Genomic DNA, 13,185 nt, shown 5'->3' with positions numbered 1-13,185 from the left:
TTTGTAAGGGGGGGGGGAAAAAGCATTATCTACCTTCCAAATTACAATCCATAATCTTTTTTTTTTTTTTTGGCTAGTCAATGGAGTTAAAGCCACTTGCCCAGGGTCACACAGCTAGTAAGTGTTATTCGTCTGAGATCGGATTTGAACTCAGGTCCTCTTGAATCCAGAGCCCATGCTCTCTCCACTGGGCCACCTAGCTGCCCCTACAATCCATAATCTTAAAGAAAGCTTTTAATTATTTCCACTTACCTTCAGATTTCAATTTTGTAAGAACAAAAATCAGGTAGTTGTTAAAATCAGGATATTGGTTGAGTTGTTCCAGTTTCTAGAACAAATGTAGTTAAGGAAACTTTTCAAGATAATCTAAGAAAGAGTAATTGTTATACAAAAAAATCAAACACTCAATGTTTTTAGCTTCTTGTTTTCATCAGGATTAAGATTTCTTTATTAAATCTGACATTATTGCTTACAGTTGATTCAACTGTTTAGACTATAATAAGAAGCTTAAGAAAAAGGTGCCAAAATAACTTAGAACTCAAGATCATGAAATTGGTGTAGAGTGTTTTTAAACATCTTAATTTATCAATAAATCTTTAATAGTCTTGCATATCTTGGTTCTTAATATTCGAATTCGATCCTGTTAGATAATCAATTTTCTCCTTTCTATAATCAAATTTCTCCTTTCCAAAGCAGAAATACTCACAATTCATGGTATCTTATCAATGACAATTCAATCACAACAGTTCTACAAGTGTCCCTACCCCCTAAGATTTACCATATTGATTCATATTTGCAGGTGTTTCACTCTGGGTGAACAGTGACATAATGTTCCACTAAATTTTCCTTGCTCCCTGATTCTCAAAATGCTCGTTTACCTCCAAGCTGAATTTCACTGAAAGGTGCCACTACAAACGCAAAAGTATCAGCCAGAACATGTACAAAACGATGTGGATGCTTTACTCATTTCTGATTAAATCTGATATAAACTATAGTTATGAATATTTGCTGCTTATTAAATGAAGCCCTCTCAGTGCTTAACGGATCATATAAAAATTAACAAGCATAAAACAATAATCTTCCTTTTCCCAACAGACGGAAAGGCAAAATGTGTTTTCTAGAACCTTTAACAATTGACAAATTCATTTCAGAGAGAATTCAGTAATGGTTTAACAGAATGAAAGTAATCTTTAACCCCTCAAGTTGAACTCCCTAATTTTTATTTGCCATATATATAACATTTTACTGATAAGCACATTTTCTTACAATGTAATGAATAATTCCATGATACCAAAATTTCTCAACTCCACTACGTGTTATTTTTAAATAATTAAAAGCCAAATGGTATTACTCTTTCCCAAGGAGCACAAGCAAAGGACAAAGCAGTAAGCCATTACTTTGAAATAAAATCTCACCTCTAGTTAATGACCTGAATTCATTTTTTGAAGACGCCAATTATGCAAAATTTATACACCTAGATAACCTAAACAAAATTTTCACAAGTTTCAAGCATTTTGACCTTACTAATGAGTAATCCAATTTTTAAAAAATTATGAAATATTATTTGATCAGACAGAAAACAAAAATCCTAAACTTGTTTTACTCATTTGGAGGTTTCACGTTAGGTAACTGATTTTTACCATAGGAGAGACTGCATTATACCACACTACATGATATTCTGATGATTCACTGACATAGACAATTCAGGTAGTAATTTGAAAACTTCACTAGCAATCTATAATCCTTTTTTAATGTTGCCTTTTCAAGATCCCATGAGGCTGTTAGCTATGACATCATAAGAGAGTGGTATGCCACAGCCATGGAACTCAGCAGCAGAACTGAAAACTCAAAACTGGCTGGGGATCAAATAAATACTCCTCTTACTATTTGCAACTTTCTAGAAGAATTACCTTTAGGATGTCGCAATTTAAAAAAATCTTTAAATGAACACTTTTGAATAAGTCCCATCAATTTCACTAAGAAACATGGAAAACGTATTTGCCAACAGTTTAGTTAATTGACTACTCATAAGCTCCAGCCAAAAAATATCATCTAGCTATATACGCTTCCCACACATTAAGGAATAAAATTTGACTGCAACTTTCCTCGTTTATGTCATTCTATTAAATATCAACTAAATTATATGCACTTCCCACATATCAAGGAATAAAAGTTGACGTAACTTCCCTCATTTATGTCATTTCTATTAAAGCATTATAAATTTAAAGACTCCAAAAGACTGTATTTAAAAGCATCGCACGAGAATAAATCTTAAAAGCAACTCCACGTTGTCGGCGTGGAAAAATCTTTCTCTATTTCATTATGTATTTGAGATTGTTGTTCTGCAAAATGCCAAGCGAAGCAGAGATTTAAAAAAACAAACCAACAACAATACCCCCCCCACACACACACCGTGCTTTGGACCAGAATCAGCAATGGGAAAATTGTATCTTTACTCTTGGATATCTCTTGGGGGGGATAAGTGTATTTGGGGGGAACCTGTAAAGAGGAAGAGGAGTGCTCCTTTCCCCCCAGTTTGGGACATGGCTGAACCACGCGTTTAAAAGGGTTTGCTTCCTCTTTCTCCCCCGCGCCTTTCCCCAGCCCCCCTGTAACTGGAGCGCTCTCCGCCCCCCCACACCCCCACCCTGGGGTCGCCAGTCCAGCGGGAGCCAAGGCTTTAAAAAGAAAGCCCCAGCTCGGAGCCAGGCGGCAACAGGTGCTGCGCTGCCCCTCTACGGGGTGGGGCGAGGCCCGCCCCGGCTGAGTCTCCCTCCCGTCCCCAGGCCTGGCAGGCCAAAGCACACGCGATACCCCGGGCCGAGGCGGGCCCCGCGCGAGGCTGCTCCAGCAGACCCATGGCGGGCGGGCGGGAGGCCCCGCGCCTCCCTCCTCCCCGGGCTCCCGCCCCCACCCCGGCCCGGGCCGCAGTGGCCAACCTCATTGTGTAGGCCCAGGCCCCCGCCGGTGCTCCAGAGCGCCCGCGGTCCGCCTGGAAATCGGGGGCCATGCGGCCCCGAGGCCGCCGCCCGCCCCGGCCGGAAGCCGGCGCCCCTCCGCGAGCCCGGGAGCTCGTGGCACGCCTCTCCCCGCGCGCCAAGCCCGGGACCGGCTGCAGGAGGGGGAGCGGGGCGGGGGGAGGAAGCCGAAGGGAGCGCAACCGCCCGCTCGCCGCTCCCTCCACCGCTCCCCCCACCACCCCCCCCGCGGGGCCCGGGCCTCCGGAGGGGCGATGCGGCGCGAGCCCGGGGCCAGCCCCGCCACGGCCGCCGCGAGGGGCGGGGTTGGGGGAGGGGGGGAGCCGGAGCCGAGCGGACCGGGAAGCGCGGGGGACCCCGCGGCGGGAGCGGCGAGGCCCGCGGAAAGGATACTTGTTGCACGGTTCTCTGGGTGGAGGTGTCCGGGGACTGGGACTCTTTGAGCAGCTGCAGGATTTGCTGAAGCCCTTGCTCGTCGGGTTTCCACTCATACTCCATCTTGGTTTGCTGCAAATAAAGCCAGACACAGGAAGAGACGAAGCCAATGTTAACTCTCCGTGCACAGGCCCCAGAGCCGCCCACCCCGGAGCAGCCCCCCCCCACGCCCGCCGCCTCGGAGCACCCCCTACCCCCACCCCGGGACCTGCCTGGGCTGCAGGGTTTGGAGCCTTTGGACCGGGAGAGCGAGCCTAACACTTGCCAGCAGCAGGGCCGCCAAGGTCTGCTGCTGCTGCTGTTTCTGCGGCTGCTGCTTCTGCGGCTGCTGTTGCTGTGTGCACGGAGCCGACCAGACTGAGTCACGGAGAATTTGCAATCTGGCCCTAAGATCCGCTTCGAGGATCCCCCTGGGTCCTAATGCCACCCTCTTCCTCCGCCGATCCCCGCAGCTCGTCCCGGTGCAGAGCAGAGCCTCTTTCCACTAAGGAAACTAACGGATTAAAAAAACAAAAACAAAAAACTGAATTTAAAAAAGTCAACTCCAAAAATGATTTAAGAAAAAAAGCGACTCTTCGGATGGCTCAGTGTTTTCCCTAGTAGCCACTTGATCAAAACACTGAAATAGTGGACACTTGAACTCAAAAGCCAAAAAAAGAAATCCTCTAACGGGGAGCAAGCAGTAATTTGTTAAGCTCTAGGGACACACACACACACACACACACACACACACACACACACACAATTACCTACAACATTAACTGTATACATTGAAAGTTAGGGTTTTTTTTCAATTTTTCTAAAAAAAAGATAAATAATTTCCTACATTAACAAAATTGCAACACACCTGCATCAACCTTATATGGGGAATTTCATGAAATGTCACTGAAAACTTAAGTTGCCCCTGTTTCACCCTTCGAAATTTGAACCGGTCATAATGATGCACTTGGGCTTCTGAGCATGAACGCTAAGTACCAATAATAATTTACATTTAGATGGCACTTCATTGAAGTTTTTCGAACGATTTTCACGTGAATTTTGGGGGGTGTGTTCTTACAAAACACTGAGGAAGAAGCGTCAGGTTTTGTGGGGGGGGGTTAAGCTTTTGATGAATGAGGCCACTGAGGCTGGGAAAAAGTTAAGCGACTTGCCTGAGGACACAAAACTAATTACTGACAAGATTAGTTTTAAATCTATCAGTTTGGGTTTCCTATCTATAGCAATATGCAAACTCCCTTCCATATAATGACTTGGATTAGTGTAGTAGCAAATGGCTGTCATTAAACTAAACACTTAAATATGAGCCAAAATTATTGATATAAACATGCATTACGTTGATAACTATAATTTAAATTCAAATTTTGAGTCTAGGTCCATCGAGTTTGGCCCCAAACAAGAGATGCGAGAGGAGACTGCACCTTCTTTCTATTGGTGGGAGTTTACTGATGTGCAGCATTGTGTATGATGCCAGATTTTTTTTGTTGTTGATTATGTTTGCTGACTTTTTTATTCCTCTTTTTTTAAAACTTATTTGTTTTAAGGGAGAGATTTCTGGGAAAGATAGGGCAAAGGGGATAAGGATACAGGGCAAAAAGTAGGAGATGTAAAAACAAGCTGAGGAAAACTTGGCTCCCTCTGATTTTAGAACCCTAATGCCTCTTGAGCTAAGGAGGGACATGGTCAGACCAGTCCTCTGGGAAAATTATTTTGTTAGCTATGTGAAGGATAGATTGAATAAGGGAAAAGACTGGAACCAGGGAAACCAATTAGGAAGATATTGTTGTAGTCCAGGCAAGTTTGGTGATGAAATAGCAATAAGAAAATCTGTTTTTAAAAAAGAGAAATCAAATTAGAAAATTTGGTTGGCATAGATCATAGCAAATCCATGGAGTCTGGGCACTTTGTGTGACCTTACTTTGCTCATCTATAAAATGAAGATGGTTGGATCTTCTCCCCACTCACCAAAGTCATAGTTAGGGATACAGGCTATACTTGTTATCTCAATGGTATAGGGAACACCAGAACAAAGAAATCCTTCTACCAACTTTGGTTGGCACCTTCTCTGCAAATTGTAGTCTCAGAGAGTTGCCTCGAGCACTGAGAGTCACACAACCAGTATGTGACTGAGATAAGCCTTGGACCCAGGTCCTGTGGTTCTACTGCCTGTTCTATAGCCATTGGGCCAGGTTGACATGGTTAAAGCAATAGTTCTGTTTTCAAAAGTCTTATGACTTAAAGACAAAATTCTTCCTCTGTTAGGGGTTAAAGAAAAAACAATCCACAACAAACTTAATTTGGCTATACTGCTTTCTCTGGCTGTCATCCTTTTTTCTTTATTTTTTTTTCTTGCCAAAAGGCAACCCTCACTTCTACTGATTCACCCACCTTCTTCATTCACTCTTTCTTACCTTACTATATGGCCTTTGCCCTTATTAGTCAAGTGAAACTGGTCTTTCTAAGGTTCTCAATAACTTCCTTATCAACAAACTGAGTGGCTATTTCTTTGTCATAATTTCACATTGCATTTCACTCTTGACTATGGGGCCATCTTGAAATTCTGTTATCCATGGACCTCTGTGATGCTATATTTTTTCTCCTTCCACTTCTCTGGCTGGTCTCTTTTCCTCCATTCGCCCCCCATAAATATGGCCATTTGACATGGTTCATTCCTTCCCCCTCTTTTTCTATATTTTCTTCCTTGAAGATCACAAATATTTATGGCTTCAAATATCCTCTTCCCAAAGATGGACCACACCAAATCCATCTTCTCTAGTCCTGACCTTTTCTCCTGAGCATTAGAACCATTCTACGGCCTCCTGGCTCCTCATGCCTATAACCAGATATTCCTCCCCAAACTCTGTGCAATCCTCATTGTGCTAATTGTATTGTCATTCTTCCTATCACACATACTTGATACCTCTAAGAAATTTCTGATCCTTCTCACTTGACCTGTAATATCCAATTACCAAGTTCTATTTTCCTTTCAAAATATCTCTTGAATTTATTCCTTTTATATTGCCTCTACTACAATTCAGATCCTTATCATCACCACACCTAGAAGAGTATAATTTCTCCTTTTCTCTACCCCCTTTCACCCTTTCTCTCCCTCTTTCTACCCTATTCCTCCCTTTTCTCTCTCCCCCTTCTTCCTTTCTCTCTCCTCCCTCCCTCTTTCCCCCTTCCTCTCTTTTCTCTCTCCTCCTCTCTCCCTCTTCTTTCTTTCCCACTTCTCTCTATCCTTCTCTCTCTCTTCCCCTCCCCTCCCTCTCTCCATCCTTCTCTCTCTCTCTCTCCTCCTTCTCCCTCTCTGTCTCTCTCCCGTTTCCCTCTCTCTCCCTCTTTCTCTCTATATATACTCTGTGTGTGTGTGTGTGTGTGTGTGTGTGTGTGTGTGTGTGTGTGTGTTATAGACAAGGACAAATATAGACAGAGGAGAGGGAGAGAGACAGAGACAGACTCCTTCCAATTCCTCCCACTAACAGCCCTTAATCTTCATACAACACTGCTTTGACCATTTTATTCCCCTGTGCTCTCACTTTTCATAGCTTCAGAGGCTTCCACTCTTTACTGCCAAGCAAACACAAGGCTCCATGTTTTGGGTGGGACGTAAGCTGGAGACTGTTAAGAGAAGAGCAACTAGGATGATGAAGAGTCTGGAGCATATGCCACATGAGAACTGGTTAAAGGAACTGAGGTTTAGACAGAATAGACTAAGGGAGGATAAGGAGAAAGAACAAGGCAGTTGTCTTCTAGGCTCTGAAGGGCAGTTATATGGAAAAGGAATTACACTTGTTCTGCTTGGCCCCTGAAGGCAGAACTACAAGCAATGAATAAAGAAGCGAGGAAAAACTTTTTAACAATGAGATCCATCCAAAAAAGGGATAGCCTTACTCTGGGGGGGGGGGGGTGGTCTTTGTCAGACACTGGGTGGACAAAATGCTCAAGATCCACTCCAACTTAAATCTTATGACTATCATTACATAAAATAGAAAATTACTCCCTGTTTCAATAGACAGACATGTCTGTATTAAGTTAGTCTGTTTAATACCACATTCTCCATTTCTTTAAATTTAGAACATTATTACTAATCAGAAGGTTTGTTGGGTTATTTTTACATGTGAAAGAATCTAAAAAACCTAAGAAAATCTAAGAAAACCTAAACATTTTAAAAAGGGGAATAAATGGAAGTTTAAAACCTCTTTCTTCTGATAAGTGATGACAGGTTCAAATCATATGTAAAATCCAGGTGCAATGGTGATTGGGCAAGCTAGAAAGACTGTCACTCAACTAAGACAATCATTGGCAGAGTAATTCTTTGAAGGAACAGTTTGTCTTACTGGCTAGAAAAAGACTATCATAAATAATAATAATATTAATAATGATGATGATAATAATAATAATAAGCAGGTACCAGGTATAACAACAAGAATATCTGGCCTTTGAAAAGTTTAGCCTTGAGCTTCCGGAAACACAGAAACTTAAGTTTCTACAACCGATTTCAAATGGACTGAACGTGTGCCATATTTCGCTCTGATTTGGAACAACAAATTATTTATTGATTTTTCCTTTAAAATCCTTCTTGAATTAATCCTTTCCATTCCCTTCTGTCCCAACTATAGTTAAGGTCCTTATCATCATTCAAAATATGAATCCCCTGGTGCCTAATGTAGTGTTTAGTGACTGACTGACTAGCCCCTCTAAAGTTAGAAAAATTGGTCAATAGTCAGTCAATAAATTTTTATTAAGCCCTCACTATGTGCCAGGTATTATGCTATACACTGAGGATACTTAAGAAAGGTAAAAGTCCCTGATCTCAAGGAGCTCACAGTCTATCAAGATGCAAACAACTTTGTATAAACAAACTTTGTACATGATAAACTGAAGATAATCAACAGAGAGAAAACATTAATATTAGGGAAAGGCTTCCTGTGGAAAGTGGGAAAATTTAGCTGGGTCTTGAAGGAAGTCAGAGAATCCATGAGGCAGAGATATGGAAGGAGAGAAGTCTAGGCAGGGATACAATCAGTGAAAAAGCTCATGTCCAGATATGGAGATTCTTGTTGGGAGGAACAATGGATTGAAGTGTACTTGGGAAGGATGTGGGGGTAAAGATGTAAGAAGATTGTAAAGGTTGGGGTGGGAGTAAAGAGGGGAACACCAGAAGACTGTATAATTGATCCTGAAGGTGACAGAAAGCCACTGGAAGGGCAGGGAAGATGACATGGTTTTTTTTCTTTCTTTCTCTTTCCCTCTTCCCCCTTCCCTATCTTCCCTTCCATTTCCTGCTTTCTTTTCTTTAAATCTCCTTCCTTCCATCCTTCCTCTTTCTCTCTTTTTCTCTCCTTTCTTGCCCTATCTCTCTCCTTTTCTTCCTTCCTTCCTTCCTTTCCATCATAGTAAAACATATCAAAGTTTACAAGCTGCTAACATACCTTTTAAAAGCTTAGGGTCTTAATGCCATAATACCATGATGTGATATCAGAGTAGGAGTTTAGTGGAAGTAGAGGGAAAAAAACCCAAAATTTAAAAAACCCACTTTTTTATTAAAAGATTTTATATGGATAGGAAATAAGACATATAGGTTAACTGTCAATGTTTTCTCAGTCAACTCCTTTTGGTATTAATAAAATCTGAGGTTATAACCTTGGTCCACTCTGGCTGCCTTTCCTATCTTTGTTCTCCTTAGTGACATTTCTACCTCTCTGGAATCAGGAAGACCTGAGCTCAAATCCAGCCTCAGACACTTACTAGCTGTGTGACTCTGGGCAAGTCACTTAACCCTGTTTGCCTCAGTTTCCTCATCTGTAAAATGAGCTGGAGAAGGAAATGGCAAACTAGTACATTTGCCAAGAAAACCCCAAATGGGGTCACAACAACAACAAATACAAAAAATAACAACAAATACACAAAAGCAACCACAAATTGAGGGCCTAGTCAATGAGGGCATTAAAAGGGAACAAGCGGGCTTTCAGAATGAAAATTCACCAATCGACTACTCTTCCCCATCTCTTCCCTCTTAAACTTAATGAAAGATGCTATCAGATCCCACTGGGCTTATTGTCTGGACTATGAAAGAGTGTTTGAATCAGTAGAGCAAGAAGCCTACTTTCCAGGCTTCTTAATGGCTAGGTAAATCTCTAGCCATACTTCAAGATCATTTAGGATTCTTTAGAACATGTAAGAACACAAATAACCTCATTCAATGACCGTTTGATAATAAACACTGGGCAAAGCATAGAACAGCATATGCTAGACAGAGGTACTCACCATTGACAGAGAGAACATTAGGTGCAGAGTCCAGGAGACGCTGTGCTCCAAGACACTGCAATGCCTCCTGGAAGAGATCTGTAATCACTGGGATGAGTTTGGCCTATGTAGAAAGACCTAATGGATAAAGAATGCCAATTGCCCAGATTTCAAAATGCACTTGGACTGCAAATCTATAAAGCTTGTCCAACGGTATGTATATCTGACACAGACAAGACAGAGGGACAGTGAACTGTGTGCACAGACAAAGAGAAGGAGGAGATCATGGTTGATTGATTTTGGGAAATTGTAGAGATTTTTTTTTAACCTACTGGAAGCAAATGAAAGCATTTGAAAGGAGATGTTAAAAGAAAGTGAGGAAGGTCTTCTTTTGTCTCACTGGGTGAACCTCCAGGGTGGACTTTTGGGAGAATAGGAACGAGAGTCTGTCTCACCAGTGTACCCAGGTTAGGATCCACCTTGCTGGAGGAGACTACTGAATTGATGACGTTAATGACTGATGATAACATCTGAGGATCTGGACAGTTTTCTTGGAATAAGCTTAAACATTTTACTGTTATGTAAACAATTATTCTCTTACAACTGTGAGTTGTGTAGCTGACAAATATCTCCATTTATGCAAAGAGACGATACTCACTTTACTGCTTTGGGACTTCTGAGTTTTCCACCAACCTCCCAAGCACATTTCTCCAAACACACCTTCCCCACCCCCACCCCCACTCCCCTTTCAGCTTCCTTTTGTAAAGTATTGTCTTCCCCTATTAGATTGTAAGTTCCTTGAAGGCAGGGACAGTTTTGTTTTTTAAAATTTGTATCCTTAGTGCTTAGCACAGTGCCTGGCACTTGGTATTCGCCTAATAAATGCTGATTAAGTGATTAAGTGAATTTGATCAGTCATATGTTTTAACTTCCTATCTGAACACTCTTAACACTGGATCACCAAAAGATGCTATGGTGAAATAAAGACTAACCAAATGAATAACTGAAAGAGTATGACATTAAGAGAATGCAACAGTTCAATGAACTGTGATACAATTATGAGAAACTGAACCAAAGGTAGTAAGAAAGAGAAAAAAAGATCCCCCCCAAAATGATTGAGTCAGGATCTTAATAATGAATAGGTGAAGGAATGGAATCAATGGGTTTTACTTTTTTTAATGAAAAAATCCAGTGGCTTGGTAATTATATCTATCTATGGTATTAGACAATCCTTTAGAATAATAGAAGCTAAAAATAGAAGCAAAATTTTGAACCAAAGAAGAATCCAAAAAAAAAAGAACCAAATAGAAGAATCAAAAGAGAATTAATTCAATTAGTTTGTATACTCTGCAAAAGCAAGGTCAACATTTTTCATGTATGTCTGTATCTTTCATAGATCCCCTAGAAGCATGCTGTGCTAGGTACACAGCTATAGGCACTCTAACTTGGGATGACTGACTGATTAAAGTACAGTAATAATTTTATTCTTAGAAAGAATTATACTAAGAAATAATTTTCCAAAATTACCCACTACCATTTTGTACAAATACATGACCTTAAAGTGTTACTGCTTCTGCTTACTGGGCATTTTGAACTGGATGTCTTATAGGCATCTCTGACTCAATATTGCCCAGACAGAACTCATGATCTCTTCTGGACTTGCTTATTTTGGTCAAGGGTACCACAATCTTTCCAGTCACCCAGGTTTCATAACCTTGGTAACATTCTTGACTACTTATTGCCCCCCCCCAAAACCCAGTGGTTCTCTCTCTCTATTGCCTCTAGGATAAACTATAAACATTTGGCATTTAAGGCTGGCCCTATCCCACCCTTATTACATATTAACTCTCCTCCATTCATTCTCCCTGCCTGCCATTTAGGAGGCCTTTTGAATGCCCTCCTTACACTCAATACTCCATTTCCTATTGTTGTAACTTAGAATTTTCTCCCCCATCTATAGTGCCCTCCCTTCTCATTTTCACTTCTAGGAATCCCAGGTTTCCCTCAAGATTCAGATCAAGTGCCAAGAAACTTCTCATAGTCTCACCAACTGCTACTGCTCTCTGGGTCCTTACCCCATAGACTTTTACCTACCTGTTGTGTGTTTTGTATATTCCTAAATACATTTGAAAGTAATCACCTTAAGGGTGCTTTTACTTTTATCCTTTGCATTCTCACCTCAGAGCTTAAGGAATAAATACTTCTTGACTGAGTCATTGATTAATTGCTCCAATTCAGTAACTGAAAACTACACAGAGAATTTAACAGTTACAAGTATACATATCAAGGGTTATTTTTTCCCCTGTTGTTTTTTTTAAAGTTAAGAGGGTTGTTGCTACTTGTTGTCTAAGCAAGCACATAAGTACACAAATGGCTTGGCATTGAAGTGAGCAGTAATAAAGCTTGAACAAGTGAATGTTCAAAGGTCAATCCAATCTACAAGCAAACCACCAATTTCTTCTCATTTTTCCTACCTTTACTGCCACTCCCACTCAAGTATAACTTTTAGAGATCCTCCCTTCCACAAACATTTTAAGTATTTCCTATGTGCAATGCACTATACTAGAGAGTATAAAGGTTTGGTGGAGGAGAGGGGAGGAGGGAACATTACAGATTTATTAAATAAGAGTTAATATCAGCCCTGGGCAGCTAGGTGGCTCAGTGGATAGAGCACCAGGCCTGGAGTCAGGAATACTCATCTTTGTTGAGTTCCAACCTTGCCTCAGACACTTAACAGAGGTGTTACATTGGGCAAGTCACTTAACCCTGCTTGCCTCAGTTTCCTCATCTGTAAAATGAGCTGGAGAAGGACATGGCACACCACTCCAGTGTCTTTGCCAAGAAAACTCCAAATGGGGGAGTTGGATATGACTGAACAACAAAAATTAAAAAAAAAAAATCAGCCTTTCCATCTATTGATCCTAAGAAACCCTAAAGCTCTTTGGTGCTGGATGTTTCTTTTTTCCTTTCTACTCTTTCTACTCCGTTCTCAGGGTTTTGATGGAAGACAGAAGCAGGATTCCTCAATCTAACAGTCTTTGAAATATTTCTCAAAACCATTCTCTTTCATCCATTATGGGACGCCCCTCTGACAGAGGTCTTTATCACCACTTGCCTGACTATTTTAATCACCTCTTAACTGGTCTCTCTCTAGCTTTTCCTCTCTCTTCATAAAGCTACCAAAATAATCTTCCAAACCTTAAGTCTGACCATGTTGCTTCCCATCTCACAGAGCTTCCATGCATTTTATTCCAGAGGTAAGAGGGATTCAAATTCAACCTTGGTATTTAAGGCTTTCTACAATCTGCCTTTTACCTACTTTTCCAGACTTATTTCACATTCCTCTTCTTTACACACTACTTTCCAACCAATTTGGTTTATTTTGCTATTCCTTGAATTTGACATGCCGCCTCCCATCTTCTGTACCTTTGTGAACAGGCTGTCATCCTCCGAACCTGAAATCACCATCATCATCATCATCATCATCAAAGATAGCATTTAGATATGGCACTTCAAGGTTTGCAAA

At 41.2% G+C, this 13,185-nt stretch overlaps 1 protein-coding gene across 1 annotated transcript in view; it reads right to left on the bottom strand.

Moving 5' to 3' along the window:
- The window catches only part of TNPO1 (transportin 1), a 78,325-nt gene extending 74,429 nt beyond the window's left edge, over window positions 1–3,896 (bottom strand). Inside the window, exons 1-3 of the mRNA XM_020998366.2 lie at window positions 3,626–3,896; window positions 3,372–3,485; window positions 253–328 (exon numbers count right to left, since the gene is read on the bottom strand). Coding sequence (XP_020854025.1) covers window positions 253–328; window positions 3,372–3,476 — 181 coding nt within the window. The 5' untranslated portion in view covers window positions 3,477–3,485; window positions 3,626–3,896. The remainder of the gene's footprint in view (window positions 1–252; window positions 329–3,371; window positions 3,486–3,625) is intronic.
- Between the last annotated feature and the right edge of the window lie 9,289 nt (window positions 3,897–13,185).

Source organism: Phascolarctos cinereus, unplaced genomic scaffold (assembly GCF_003287225.1).
Source record: "Phascolarctos cinereus isolate Bilbo 61053 unplaced genomic scaffold, phaCin_HiC Scaffold_4;HRSCAF=312, whole genome shotgun sequence".
Classification (NCBI taxonomy): domain Eukaryota; kingdom Metazoa; phylum Chordata; class Mammalia; order Diprotodontia; family Phascolarctidae; genus Phascolarctos; species Phascolarctos cinereus.
The sequence above is the reverse complement of the archived record's forward strand: the minus strand, read 5'-3'. Positions and strand labels throughout refer to the sequence as shown.